This window comes from Artemia sp. Qi Xiang Cuo, chromosome 7, assembly GCF_049724085.1.
Source record: "Artemia sp. Qi Xiang Cuo chromosome 7, ASM4972408v1, whole genome shotgun sequence".
Lineage (NCBI taxonomy): Eukaryota > Metazoa > Arthropoda > Branchiopoda > Anostraca > Artemiidae > Artemia > Artemia sp. Qi Xiang Cuo.
Genome location: NC_142800.1, coordinates 59183589 through 59199920, shown reverse-complemented (window position 1 = coordinate 59199920; position 16332 = coordinate 59183589). Strand labels below are relative to the sequence as shown.

The following is a 16332-nucleotide window of genomic DNA, read 5'->3' as shown; positions in this document are numbered from 1 at the left end:
GAAGGAGATATTATTCAGATTGAATCCGGAGACTACGAAGGCAACTATACGAAAGATGTGTATGCTAATAACTTTACGTTTAATCCTGGAGAACCATGAATGGTCAGTTGGTTCACCGGGTCCAGTCAACATTAAGGCAGCCATCTATTTGGCACTGGATTATCAATGAATGCATCACTTGCAAGACCTTAAAACTACACGAAATTCTGCAGGGGTTATAAACCCTGTTTTAGTGTCTAAACCTGAAACCATAGATTCGATAATCTACATAAGCAAAATACCATAGACGCGACTATTCAGGTAGACATTTTATTCATTCATCAAAGGTAATAGCTAAAATAGGCTAGCATCTAATAACTAGGCTAGGTAAAATCCACAAAAAAATACATTGCAGTCAATTTTCAATGCTAGTTAAATTATGTCTTACTTATATAGATACAATTTATAGATCTTTAATCTAAATCTAAAACAAGGAAAGTTAAAAATTAGTAAAAATAAAGTCATGACACATTTTCGCACAAGGACTTGCATTATGGAGTTTAAACATGCCAAGCTCTAGCGGATAGATTTTTGCTGAATAATTGCAGACCTGTTTATATTCAGAGCTTTTGAATGACATGGTCTTAAGTTGTAATATAGAAGATTCTGAGCTTTGTTATTTAAAGGTAGTAGCAAGCTTGCATTACATAGAAGCCGCAAATGTACTGAAATACTCAACGGTCCTCACATTAAAATTAGGAACAAGCTTAAAACATGTAAAATCTGCCATCATTTCATCAAGTTTATAAAGACCTGGAACTTAGTTCTACGCAAGTCTTTGCCACTGAACATCTGTGGTCAAGTTAAAAATAAATGATGGTTTTCACGAGAAGTCTGGTTTATCACAAGCTGGAATTTCACACTATTTTACAAAAATAACGCCATATTCAGAGCTTACCGTGCACTGCTTAGGCGTTACAAACCACTATGATATGAGACCGGAATAAAGCATGACATTCAACTTGGGTAGTACGAGGCTATCTTTCCTCCCCGTTGTAAAATTTTAATTTTCAAATAATTAACAGTTTTTCAAGCGCTTCATACCTTATCCGAAATCCGTCGCATGAAAATGTGGGACTACTATATACATAATAATTGATTAGGCTACTATAAACATAATAATTTTTGGCAGTATTTTCAATGTTAGCTAAACAAAAAGTATTCTTTCCTGCTAGATTCACACAGTTGCATTTTTACCCAAAAAGAATATTACTGCGCTTTCATCAGATTTCAAAGCCTTACTGAAATGTTAAGTTTATACATTTTAAAATGCTTTATAGGCTGATTATGAAATCCAAAGTTCTGAAAAACAAACTGAATTTTAAATATAATTTTAATGTTAAACAAAAGTTAAAATTTTTTTAACAGACTTCTCCATCAATGCAATAGTCTATTCCAAGTAATAAAGTGCGCCGCACTGAGCCGGCGTAAAAAAGGACATTAACGTTAGAATATTCAATTAAATAGAAAACCTTTGTTGATTACATGTTTTATGTTTTTTCTTTAAATTAGTCTTTTTGTAGAGGCGTTGATAAACAACAGCAGTTTATTTACAATTCTTTTTCTGTCTCATTATGTTACTTCTAGAACAATTTTTTAGTTTTCTGCTTTTCATAAAAGATCGGTAGCAATATCAGGTAAAAAATTGCATCCATGGAAAGGTATATGCAAAGCAACTATTTTGCTATGAATTTCAGTTGTTCCTACATTTCTTTATTTGCCAATAGCGTTTTAATAATTGTTTGGACAAATAAGATACTAGCACATTAAATCTTTTTGCAGCAATAATTACACGCCAAAACTTTTGTGTAAAAGAAAAATAAGGCAATGAAAAGCAAGTGGCACCGTGAGCGTAAAGTTTGAACGTTTTAAACTTCTTACAGTGAATTTCCAAAAATAAGTTTACAGACGTAACCCCTGCTTTACAATGTCGATTAAAAGTCCCTCCCTCCATCCGCCTCTTCATTCCTGCTCAACCTAAAACTCTTTGTTTAATTTAAGATTAAACAGTATTACAGCTTTAACAAAATAAAGAAAGAAAAAAGGTACAACTCGTTTTTCTGTTTTTGCGCTTGAAAATTGCTTGGTGCTCACTCGTGAAGCGCCTCTAGCTTGGCTAAGAATAAACAAATCCCAAACAGTACAACCCTCAGAAATTATTATTGTGCTCTCACCAAATACGTAAAAACAAGACTAGTTAGGAGAAAATATTCCAAACCAAAGGAGGATTCCAGGAATTTGTTCTGCACTTTCATCTATAGTGAAATCCATATTTTCGATAGTTTTCACCGGAGATGACAAACTTTAGAGGGTATACTCAGTTTTATTATCCCCTTTGCAGATGACTTTGCACAGGCAACAGCTTGTGCATATAAGCACGGGTCCAATCTTTAAATGGAGATTAAAATATTGTTTTAAGGTGACGAGGGTGGTACAAAACCCCGCGAAAACGTATGTTTAGACTCAATTATGTACGGATTCGAACAGTTCTTTGAATGAATATAAGACAATGACACAAGAAACATAAACGTTACACAATTGTTAAAAAAAAAATCAATCTTCATCACATTGTTCTTTCTCAACAGCAAGAAAGTCAATTTGAAAATAAAGAATACCTCCACGACAATACCTGCTCCTATACATATCAAGATCATCATTTCTCAGATGAAACAAATAATCCTTATTAGTCAAATGATGAGGTAAAGCTTGATTACAATAAGGCACTACTTTATATTGTACGCTACTGTAATATCCATCTCTTTCCGTATTTAGTAGACTAATGTCAACATAAAACGCGTATTCGTCATCAGGTTTGTCAGAAACAAGCCGCACTTGCAAAAAAGCCAACAGTTCATTACCATCTCTAAGAATCTGATTGTAGGCAATTTGAAACCATCGACCAAGGTTTTCAACAATTAAAACATTGTCACGAGTTGCTAAGCTATGTGAGGTATATACAAAGCGTCCGTGTTGAGTGGACCGTGGAGAAAAATTTCCAATATGATCCAAATGATCTCGTAGTTTTGTGGAAGGAAGCATACAGTTTCCTTTATAGTGTAGTGGACAAGGTAGTTCTTCAGGAACCGAGCTACTATAGCCAGATGGTCCTGGTTGGTCATTACAGGCAGTGCGTATAAGGGCAGTTACAACATCATTGTAGGAACCATGTTCAGTCTGAGTATTTTCCCTTGATGCATTCTTAGCAGTAACACTATCGGCATGTTCCGAAGGCTCTGGTGTGCCGTAATCACTTTCGATTCCGTTACATTCATCGTTTTCATCTGTTTCTGCTACACCATTCTCCTCTCTTTTGTTTTGCTTATCATCTAATACATCCCTGCTTTCAATTGCCTTTGAAAGATTGTTTACGATTTTACTTAGAATTGTATGGAGATGATCCCGCGATGTTGGTTCCGACTCAATATCACTATTTACTTTCTTTAAAGATATTTTTTCAAGCTGTTCCTGAAGAGGCTCGGAAGGGTCGGGAAAAAACTTTCTATAGCCCTGAAATTTGACTGATTCTTCTTCTTCTGATTCCTCTTCAGAGTCAGAGCCACTTAGAGCTTCTTGATTGACGATTTGTTTATTACTGAGGCCAAGTAATTTTTCTATATGGGAAACTAGAACTACTTTTTCTTCTTCTTTATTCTCTACCTGCATAACCTCTCCATTTATATTTTCTATTTGAACAATGTCCTCACAATTTTCTTGATGACCATTGGGGATCACTGCTTTCTCTACCTTACGTTCAAGCCCGAGGTTATTCGATTTAGTTTTAGAATCATTCAACATCGAAAGAATTAAGGATACTTGCTGATTTAGAATTTCCATATCTTCCTCAACTTTAAAGAAATTCCCATCATGCTTCTTATTAGCCTTTTCCATTTGAGGACTAATAACCTCAATTATATCCCTTTCTTTTGAAAACTGGGAGCATATAGCAGAGGACATATCTCCAATGGCACTTGCAATCAGTTGCCCTTGCACTGTCACTTTTGACAAAATCATTGAAGACACAGTATTACTTTGTTCATGGGTTGTAATAAGGTTTCCAATTTTCTGTTCTAACCTTGAAAATGAATCACATATCTTACTTTCTAGACAGGTCACTTCTTCTTTCAGGTTTCTAAGAGACAAGTCAACTTCCTTTCTTACACAATCTGAGACCATAGTGACTAATTCATCTTTGGTAATGGAGCCTAAAGTAAAATACCATTTTTATGACTGAATGCACTATAAGATTCTGATCTGAGAAAAATAATTAGCACTACTAGTAGAGTAAAAATCACAAACAAAAAAAATAAACGAAAGAAAATGAAAGCTATACACAACAACAAGATATACACACCAAAATTTAGGAAAATGAGACATGACAACAAAATCACAATACACAAAACAACACAGAAAATTGGAACCCGGAGGGTTCAACTGTTTAAGGTATCAAAGACAAAAGGATTCTAACTCAAAAGTACATTGAAGTGGAAACACTTGATGGAATTTTAGTGGCCGCGAATTGGTAAATGCGGGGTTCAAACAAAGAATAGTTATTACGATCTATTGACTAGGTTTGATAGTTTTGTAATGAGTAATATTTTTTAGTGAATTGAAACATAAACGAATCGCACATTTTTTAAGACAGTGAGCTTAGCCTCGTCGAGCAGACATTATAAGCAAAAAACACACCTGCACATAGCGGTGAGAATCCTCCTCCCCAACATTAATCTTACAAGAACAAAGGAGAACTTGAAACGTCGAATCTTAAAAGTAGATCTTTTTTTTATCCTTTGGACGTCTGCCCCACTGCAATTTAGACTTATGGCTATTTATGACACCAAGGATTACTTGTAATGCATAATCAGTTAGGGCTGAGAAGAACAGGAAATTTTAACATAGCCTAATCCAATCTGAAACTTAGAAATTTGTTTCCCTCATTGCTCAGTGGCTGAGTAGCAAAAACAACAAGCATTTTTAAATTCATCCTGATGGTTTTATTAATCGTAGAGATGCCAATAGAGGAAACAAACAAAAGACACAGTGAAAAAATAGTCTCAGTGTCAACGAATACAAAGGGGAAAAAAAGCGAAAGAAAGAAAATGCCAGTTTTCATCCTTCACTAATCAAAGAGGGGCTCAGACAAAAGAAGTATTCCATTTTCAAATTTTGTGATTAAAATATCTGAGAGAAGAGATTTTAACAAATGAGAAGTGACTTTTTTTTTCAAAACTAAAGATAGCTCCCAAATCGGTACAAGATGTTTTTTTTTATTACATGACCCCGAAATGCGAATTCGGCCCTTCGGGGCTTGTGATAGTCTTTTTTGAAATAAATATCTTATCTTATCGCACGGCACGCCCTGGTGAACGTGCAAAAATCTTGGCAGTCAAAAAATGCGCACAAAGGGCAACGAGACTCATATTGATCCAAAGTACTAATTCCGCTTATTTGCCAATTTAGTTATTCAACATGTTTAGTTGGTTCTCATTCGTTACCAAATTCGGTGGATTTGGTAGCTCTGTTGCACAAGTTCCACTCAGTTGCACTTTAGGTGATGTGCTACGGTTCCCATCTGTTATTGAATTCAGTAGGTTAAGTAATTCTATCGCAGTAGTCCTGCCTATTTGCAAATTAAATAAAAACAAAAAGAAGTTTTTTCAATTGAAAGTAAGGAGTAACATTAAAACTTAAAACGAGCAGAAACTTTTAATTATATGATGAGGTTCCTCGGGAGAATTTCCCCCTCCTCAAGGCCTCATTCTTCACGCTAATGTTCTTTAGTACTTTTAAAAAAGCTTCTTATTGTTCTAACTAAACGACCCTTGTGTTTCCGGAGTCGTTCTTAAAGAGTTGGGCAAAATTCAAACTTGAGCGTAAAGAGCGAGGTGCTGAGGAGGGGGCGACCCCCTTCATATACATAACAATTTCTGTTCATTTTAAGTTTTAATGTTACTCCTTACTGTCAGTTGAAAAAAACTTTTTCTTTTTTATTTAATTTCTGACCGTTTTTTAAATAATGCTAGGAAATCTTGCTCCACATCTACAAAAAAATCCGTCCTCCCCACAGAAATCACCTCTAGACAATTCAATCCCGGTGAAAATTTACCCAGGACAATTACCTTTAACATCTCCATGCTTAAAACTGAGTCGGCACAGAGAAAGCAAGACACATAAAACTAATTTCGTACAGATATTCTGGCCAGTGCCCTCAGTGCAAAATTTCCCCCAAAATTCTCTTCCCATAGAAAATCCCACAAACAGAAAATTTGCCCCCCCCCACACTAAAATGTATGCATACTTCCCAATAACAGACACTATACGTAAACAATAGGAAAATTTTATAACTTAGGGACCTTTCCCCAGCGGGTGTGGGGGATCATGTTATCTCCAAAGGTATGGTTATTGGGCCTTTAAACTATACTGAACAAAATGGCTATCTCAAAATTTCGACAGGACGATTTTGGGAAAGAAGGGGCGTGGGAGGGGGCTTGGTTGCCCTCCAATCATTTTGATCACTTAAAAAGGGCGCTAGTACTTTCAATTTTCGTTTGAATGAGCCCTCTAGTGATATTTTAGGACCACTGGATTATTAATATCACCCCTGAAAATAAGAAGCAAACAAATAAACACGCATCTGTGATCTTTCTTTTAGTAAAAAAAAAAAATACGAAGTTCCACATTTTTGCAAATAGGAGCTTGAAACTTCCACAATAGGATTCTCTAATATGCTGAATCTGATGGAGTGATTTTCATTAAGATTCTTTTACTTTTAGGGGTTGTTTTCTCCCTTTTTCAATAATCAGGAAAATTTTTTAGGCTCGTAGCCTTTGATGGGTAACACTAAACTTAATGAAACTTATATATTTGAGATCAGCATAATAAGCTGATTCTTTTGATTGATTTATTGGTATCAATTCCGGTTATTAGAGTTTTGGTTGCTTTTGACCAGCGGTACTTCTAGCTTACAGTTCGTTACCACGAACTGTCTGATCCGATGATATGGTGCGTATACTGACATGTTGATTTTTTTCCCATTTGTTCTGTCACACCTAGCTCCACTCAATAAAAAAATGGGTGATTTGCTATGTTCATTTGATTCAGATTCGTTATCAAATTCGGTGGTCGACAATTAAGTCGAAGAACAGAGCTGGAATTGAACGATGCTTACAGCGTGGATTGCGTTAGACTAGCATCACCCCTTAAAAGATTTGGTAATTTCATTTGGTTTGCTGATTTTGACTCCGTAGATTGGTTGTGCCTGAGCCCCGTCTAAGTCACAACTGTCTGAAAAAAAAACCCCAACAAATTTCTTGATTATATGGGCTTCTTCTTGCTTTCAACGTCACACTTCCATTTTGGAAGTGGGCCATTAAAATGGCAAGAGACTGGTTCCGATCGCCCTTGTTATATAGACCAGTCAATCTTGAAGCACTGGGGAAAAAATTACAAGACTTAGTATAAGGAATTGGAGGAAGGGGTTGAGAAGGGGACAGTCTCCCTCATATATGAAACAATTTCTGTTCGTCCGAGCAGCTAAGGCAAAGGCGATTGAAGATTTATCTGAAGTAAGGATAAATGAAAATGAAGAACAAAGAAATATGTGGTTAGAATACTTGTGCGGCTAGCAGACACGTGAAAGCGAGTATCAGAACGTCTCAAAAATGAAAGTGAAGAAAAGCGAATTGTGCTGTTAGAAGACAAGCGACATCGAGAATCAGAACTAGTCAAAAACGAAAGTGAAAAAGAAAGAAATATTACGATAGAAGAACAACGCAATTGCAATCTAAGACGCCAACAAACTGTGGCGCAAAACCCGGTACAAACCTATAAAGATACCGTAAACTAGACAAGTGTTAATTACAAGTCACTGGGTTCAACGTTGTATGTATTAATAAAAAAAAAATTTCCGAAAAATAAGTTTTTCAAAGAAAAGTAATGTCCATTTTAAACTTAAGCTCTGGATATAAAAATACCTGTTAAAATTCAAACTCAAAACGACCAGAAATTACTATTAAAGAATAAATGAAACCCAAAACGAACAGAAATTAAATTAATCATCATTGCAAAAAACATACAGCAAGTAATGAAAAAAATGAATAAATAGATCTTAAAGCGAGTAATGCTTAGGTTGAATATGAAAATCAAGCTTATAATGAAAAAAATATTTTGCTATTGAAGTATAAATGAAACTTAAAACGAACAGAAATTAAATAAACAATCAATGCGAACAAACATACAATATATATTAATGTAAATGAATAAATAAATCTTAAAACGAGTGAAACTTAAATTGAATATGCAAATCAAGTTTGAATCAAATAAAATAACTACAAACAAGAGTTTGGGTATCGTCTCACTCCAGAAGCCTAAAACCTATTGCGTCATTGGCGCTTTACTGAAAACAATTCTTTGAAATATTTTCACTTTTGTAACTTTAAGAAATCAAAAACTAATTAAGATTTTAGGGAATAAATATCAGCATATGTAAATTAAATTGACAATGCACATTTTTTTTTTCAGTAAACTCATTTGATTTTCTTTTTCAGTAAAGTAAAAATTATATTCTAGCTTTTAGAAAGCATAGGGGTTTTGAACCCTACTCACATTAATTTATGCTCGTTTTGAGTTTGACTCTAATATTTATTTTAATTTTTGTTCGTTTTGGGTTTCGTTTATTCATTGATACTGATTTGGGGTAATTGTATGCTTGGTAGATTATATGATACTCCGGACGCCAGGTGTTGAAAATGTGAACCATACCACGACAGAATGGGGCTGCTACGAGAATTTGCCTACCCTCCACCCCCTAAATTGACCATGCGGATTCAAAAATTCCAATGGCACTTGCTTGCGAGTGGTGGAACACTCCGAAACTGGACATTTTATTATATTTTGGTGTTTCATGCAAGAAAATGTATGTTCCAAAAAGTTTGAGGTGCAGTTTTCCACTCAAATAGAAATGCCTAGAAGCCATCAAATGTTTTCATAACAAACTAACACGATTAGTTACAAAAAATGGCAGAGTTAAAAAAAATGGCAAAACTATATGAGTCTTGAACAGTCTTGGAAAGTATGAACAAAATCAAATTGAATATTAGATATATAATGATATTAATTGTTGAAAGATCCGTCAGTTCAAGATTTTTTTTCACTGTAATTTTTATTTTCATTTTCAATGCTGTAAGAACTGGAAAATAATAAATTTGTTTTCAGTGAAGCACCAATGACGCAGAAGGCTTTAGGCTTTTACAGTTAAAGAAGGGGGCAGTATCCAAATTTTGCTTGTAGTGAAACTATATTTGTCTTGACCAATCTTGAAAAGAACTAATAAATTAAACTGAATATTTGATGCATAATGATATTAATTGCTAAAAGCTCATCAGTTCAAAATTTTACTGTAATTTTAACATTTATTTTCAATATTAAGTACAAAAGAAAACATTTGTAATATAATTCGTTTTCAGTAAAGCGCCAATGACGCAATAGGTTTTAGGCTTCTGCAGTGAGACGATACCAAAATTCTTGTTGTGTAGTTATTTTTATTCGATTCAAACTTTATTTGCATATTCAATTTAATTTTCACTCGTTTTAAGATTTATTTCTTCATTAACATTAATATCTATCGTATTGTTGTTCGCATAGATTTTTTATTTAATTTCTGTTCGTGTTAAGTTTCATTTATACTTTAAGAGCAAAATATTTTTTTTCGTTTTCAGCTTGATTTTCATATTCAATCTAAGTATTACTCGCTTTAAGATCTATTTATTCATTTATATTATTACTTGTTGTATGTTTTTTTGCTATGATTGTTTATTTAATTTCTGTTCGTTTTGGGTTTCATTAATTCTTTAATAGTAATTTCTGGTCGTTTTGAGTTTGAATTTTAACATGTATTTGCACATGCTGAGCTTAAGTTTAAAATGGCCTTTACTTTTCTTTGAAAAACTTATTTTCGGAAAGTTTTTTTAAATTAATTTTTGTTCGTCTTTGATTGCAAAAAGTTTCAAGTTTTTATGGCATGGGGGGGGGGGGTGCTTACTGTCCGATTATTCTTGACTTTAAAAACGGATCAAGAACTTTCAATTTAAATCGAATGAGGCTTTTTTCAAAGTCTGTACGATTACCTCTTTGAGAAAAACCTTATATATGAACAATAGACAGCTTGCATAACTTGTGGACAGCGATTGACAACAATGAATGGATTGAAAAAATAGCTCCAATAAGGGGGTTTAGACCATTTCAGTTGCTGACACAAAGGGATCACGACTGTTTGGAATTGACATTAATAGGAATTTGTGTGCCAAAACAATTTTGCATCTATCACAGAGTATGTATTTTAACCTTATAATTGAATAATTATAATAGATTTCCTATGTGTTCTTCCCATACAAAACCCATTCCCATAATTATAAACCCCCATAATAAGTTATGCCCCAGGGCATAACTTACAACGCCTACCCCTGGGCCCTGGTGGGCTATGTCGACACCGGAGTTTTTTGTTATCAGAACTTAAAACTATTTTAACAAAATGTCTATCTCAAAATTTTTATCTGATGCATTTAGGGCGTGGAGGAGGTAGAGGGGCTAGTTGCTCTTCAATGTCTTTTGACTCTTAAAAAGTGAACAAGAACTTTTAATATTCAATCAAATGAGCTGTCTCTATAGTTTATACGAGCATCCCTTCCATAAGAAATAATATGAAGGATTCGGAGAATCCTTAAACTACAACCCTTGCCCTGAGGGCTTTGGAGGAGTTGTAATCCTCAAAGACCTAATTTCCAGAACTTAAAACTACGTTTAATAAAATGGCTGTCTTAAAGTTTTGATTGGATGTGTTTGGGGAAAAGGTGGGCGTGAGAGGGGGGTTAGATGCCCTCAAATCACTTTCGAATATTAAAAAGGGCACTAGCCGTTTGAATTTCCAATCAAATGAGCATTTTTAGAAGTTTCTATGACAACGCCTTCTATAAAAACCTTATATGCCCCCAGGGCATAACTTAAAACCCTTGCCGTGAGGGTTGTGGGGGATTGTCCTCCTCAAAAACATATTTTCTATCAGGAAATCAACTACGCTGAACAAAATGACTATCTTAAAATTTTGATTGGATGTGTTTGGGGGAATGATGGGCGTGGGGGGGGGGGGCTAGTTGCCCTCCAATCACTTTCGACTATTAAAAAGGGCACTAGCACTTTGAATTTCCAATTGAATGTGCCTGTTTTGAAGTTTCTACGACAACGCCTTCTATAAAAACCTTATATTCCCCCAGGGCATAATTTAAAACTCTTACCCTGAGGGTTGTGGGGGAGTGTCCTCCTCAAAAAAATATTTTCTATCTGGAAATTAACCACGCTGAACAAAATGACTATCTCAAAATTTTGATTGGATGTGTTTGGGGAAATGATGGGCGTGGGGGGGCTAGTTGCCCTCCAATCACTTTCGACTATTAAAAAGGGCACTAGCCCTTTGAATTTTCAATGGAATGAGCCTGTTTTGAAGTTTCTACGACAAAGCCTTCTATAAAAACCTTATATGCCCCAAGGGCATGACTTATAACCCTTGCCCTGAGGGTTGCGGGGGATTGTCCGCCTCAAAAATATATTTTCAATCTGAAAATCAACTACGCCGAACAAAAATGGCTATCTCAAAATTTTGATTGGATGTGTTTGGGAGAATGATGGGCGTAGGGGGGGGGGCTAGTTGCCCTCCAATCACTTTTGACTATTAAAAAGGGCACTATCCTTTTCAATTTCCAATCGAATGAGCCTTTTTTTGAAGTTTCTACGACAACGCCTTCTATAAAAACCTTTATATGCCCCCAGGGCATAACTTAAAACCCTTGCCATGAAGGTTCTGGGGGAGTGTCCTCCTCAAAAACATATTTTCTATCTGGAAATCAACTACGCTGAACAAAATGGCTATCTCAAAATTTTGTGTGGATGTGGTTGGGGAAATAATGGGCGTGGGGGGGGGGGGCTAGTTGCGCTCCAATCACTTTCGACTGTTAAAAAGGGCACTAGCCCTTTAATTTCCAATCCAATGAGCCTGTTTTGAAGTTTCTACTACAACGCCTTCTATAAAAACCTTATATGCCCCCAGGGCATAACTTATTATATGCCCCCTTATATGCCCCCAGGGCATAATTTTGATTGGATGTGTTTGGGGAAATTATGGGCGTGGGGGGCGGAAGGGGCACTCCAATCCCTTTCGACTATTAAAAAGGGCACTAGCCCTTTAATTTCCAATCGAATGAGCATGTTTTGAAGTTTCTACGACAACGCCTTCTATAAAAACCTTATATTCCCCCAGGGCATAACTTAAAACACTTGCCCTGAGGGTTGTGGGGGAGTGTCCTCCTCAAAAATATATTTTACATCTGGAAATCAACTACGCTGAACAAAATGGCTATCTCAAAATTTTGATTGGATGTGTTTGGGGGAATAATGGGCGTGGAGGGGGCTAGTTGCCCTCCTATCATTTTCGACTATTAAAAAGGGCACTAGCCCTTTAATTTCCAATCGAATGAGCCTGTTTTGAAGTTTCTACGACAACGCCTTCTATAAAAACCTTATTTGCCCCCAAGGCATAACTTAAAACCCTTGCCCTGAGAGTTGCGGGGGAGTGTCCTACTCAAGAATATATTTTCTATCTGGAAATCAACTACGCTTATCAAAATGGCTATCTCAAGATTTTGATTGGATGTGTTTGGGGAAATGATGGGCGTGGGGGGGGGGGGAGGGGGGCTAGTTACACTCCAATAACTTTCGACTATTAAAAAGGGCACTTGCTCTTTAATTTCCAATCGAATGAGCCTGTTTTGAAGTATCTACAACAACGCCTTCTATAAAAACCTTATATGCCCCCAGGGCATAACTTAAAACCCTTGCCCTGAGGGTTGTGGGGAAGTATCCTCCTCAAAAAGATATTTTCTATCTGGACATCAACTACGCTGAACAAAATGGCTATCTTAAAATTTTGATTGGAAGTATTTGGGGGAATTAGGGGCGGGGGGGGGGGCTAGTTGCCCTCCAATCATTTTCGGCTATTAAAAAGGGCACTAGAACTCTCGACTTCCAATCGAATGAGCCCCCTTTGAAGCTTCTACGACGACCCCTTCCATATGAAGTTCCTCTGGGAAAAAAAATAAATAAATAATAAAACATTGGAGCCGTATGGCCTTTACTATAGGCAACATAGGCAACCTTTACAGCGTTGCCTCTGATTCACTGTGGAGTACTCAATTTCCCGAAAAAAAGAATGGCCAACAAAGGTGATTCATTTGGAGGTTGCTGATTGCTTGGTCGAATTGCATTGCAACCTCCTCAATATTCAAGTGAAGTGGTTTGGCCTTTTATAGGACGTCACTTGCTCTCCAAAGAGTTTCACAAACAAATCCGAAACTTGAACTTCTGTTTTGCTTTAGGTCGCAATGTTTTCAGGTTCATAATAGCTGGACAAATTTATCAGAAAACAAATCAAGCAGCACATCCGTCACAAACCCGTGAAGGTGATTTTTAGACCCCGATAAAGCTGTTGAAGAACGTCTTGCACATCCTTTAAATTATAGGCTTTCTCATAGCCTAATGGATCTCTTAGAAGAAATATTGCAAGACACAAACAATTATACCAAAGATTACATGAAAATGCAAAAATTGGAGGACGACGTAAATCAACATACTGATTCACTGGGACAACAGCCTTGGTTAGAAGACAAGCGACAATGAGAATCATTATACAAAAGCCTGCCGCGCGGCCGTGCTGAGGACCGGCAGCGAAGCTGCAGGTCTCCCAATACAACACACTTTTTGGGACTAAGGTACCCCCCACCCTTTCTAGATAATAATAATAGCTTTCTAGAACCTTCTAGACAATAATCAACATTTGGATCTGATTTATGAAGTTGCTTTCCTTTTACTTTTTTTGCCTGTAGCCTTTTCGTTTAAAAATATTGGTCATGAGATTAACACTATACTTATATACATATGAACGTACTTAAAAGGGGGAGAGGGGATCCTCTCCTTCTATTTCCTATAAACAAAATAATTTTTCTCGGTGCCAAACTTTTGTCCTCCTTGGAAAAACCTTTTGACCCCCACCCTCCCTTCTGCAAGTACCAGGATATATGGGAGCGACATATAGTATCATTTCGCTCAGCTAATACGCTTCTTAAAAAATCTGAGCCCCATTCCACCCGGTAAAGTTTTTTCAGCCCTCGAAGGACAGACCTGTGCGTATTGCCCATCTACAAACTGATAAAACACGTGACTACGACAAAAAAAAAAACAAAAAAACAGTTAAACCCAAGACGTTAAAATAGGATGTTACAGGAATACAGAAACAAATATTCTACACTAGACTAGAAGAATGTCTAGTTGTGGGGCTATTTGCTTAGTCAGAAAGTAATGACACAAGGTGAACAAAACTTTCAGGAATCAATCACCAATACAAAAAACTTTTTGGGACTAAGGTACCCCCTACCCTTTATAGATAATAATAGCTTTCCAGAGCCTTCTAGACAATAATCAACATTTGGATCTGATTTATGAAGTTGCTTCCCTTTTACTTTTTTTTCCTCTAGCCTTTTCGTTTAAAAATATTGGCCATGAGATTAACACTATACTTATATACACATGAACGTACTTAAAAGGGGGAGAGGGGATCCTCTCCTTCTATTTTCTACAAACACAACAATTTTTCTCGGTGCCAAACTTTTGTCCTCCTTGGAAAAACCTTTTGACCCCCACCCTCCCTTCTGCAAGTACCAGGATATATGGGAGCGACGTGACATCCCCTAGTATCATTTCGCCCAGTTAATACGCTTCTTAAAAAATCTGAGCCCCATTCCACCCGGTAAAGTCTTTTCAGCCCTCGAAGGACAGACCTGTGCGTGTTGCCCATCTACAAACTGATAAAACACATGACTACGACAAAAAAACAAAACAAAAAAAAACAACAGTTAAACCCAAGACATTAAAATAGGATGTTACAGGAATATAGAAACAGATATTCTACACTAGACTAGAAGAATGTCTAGTTGTGGGGCTATTTGCTTAGTCAGAAAGTAATGACACAAGGTGAACAAAACTTTCAGGAATCAATCACCAATACAAAAAACTTTTTGGGACTAAGGTACCCCCCACCCTTTCTAGATAATAATAGCTTTCTAGAGCCTTCTAGACAATAATCAACATTTGGATCTGATTTATGAAGTTGCTTTCCTTTTACTTTTTTTTCCTCTAGCCATTTCGTTTAAAAATATTGGTCATGAGATTAACACTATACTTATATACATATGAACGTACTTAAAAGGGGGAGAGGGGATCCTCTCCTTCTATTTCCTATAAACAAAATAATTTTTCTCGGTGCCAAACTTTTGTCCTCCTTGGAAAAACCTTTTGACCCCCACCCTCCCTTCTGCAAGTAACAGGATATATGGGAGTGACATGACATCCCCTAGTATCATTTCGGCCAGCCAATACGCTTCTTAAAAAATCTGAGCCCCATTCCACCCGGTAAAGCTTTTTCAGCCCTCGAAGGACAGACCTATGCGTGTTGCCCATCTACAAACTGATAAAACGCATTACTACGACAAAAAACAAACAAACAGTTAAACCCAAGACATTAAAATAGGATGTTACAGGAATATAGAAACAGATATTCTACACTAGACTAGAAGAATGTCTAGTTGTGGGGCTATTTGCTTAGTCAGAAAGTAGTGACACAAAGTAAACGAAACTTTCAGGAATCAATCACCAAGGTAGATCAGGTTAATGAAGGAGTGTACAGGTAAACATCGTCACTGTTGCGCCTAAAGATCGTATCTGAAATTTTCACATTTTTGAAATAACTACTAAAAACCGTTGGGTAAATTTGGGGCAGTTTACATTATTGACCTATGAATTAGATTAACATACCACTCGATGCCTTTTTTTTAGAAAAGGGTTAAAATAATGGGTAAAACTTACTATTGATTACAATTACATTTTGCTAAAGCTATACGACCAACAGGCATTGATTCATCATGATCCAATCGCATAAACAATTAACATATCTTTAAGAGAATTACTGTATTTACTTTAGTCTGTTAGCATCACTCTTGTTCAAATCGGTATACCCGTAAATTGAATCGACTGTGACGAAATAGAGAACTGAAAAACAGGTGGGAAATATATAATCCGGGTTATATATTTGCACATGAGGGGGAGGGGTTAAAATATAATAGAGATCAGTCAAAATGTATTAACTACAATTATTCTGCATATAATATAAAATAAAAATTGTCGTTTTTAACCCTTTTA

General features: G+C 36.1%; 1 protein-coding gene across 1 annotated transcript in view; it reads right to left on the bottom strand.

The window, feature by feature from the left end:
- Window positions 1-301: 301 nt before the first annotated feature.
- LOC148950504 (uncharacterized) overlaps window positions 302-16332 on the bottom strand; it is an 89852-nt gene continuing 73821 nt past the window's right edge. The window contains exon 4 of the mRNA XM_089092442.1: window positions 302-4241. Coding sequence (XP_088948568.1) covers window positions 2593-4241 — 1649 coding nt within the window. The 3' untranslated portion in view covers window positions 302-2592. The remainder of the gene's footprint in view (window positions 4242-16332) is intronic.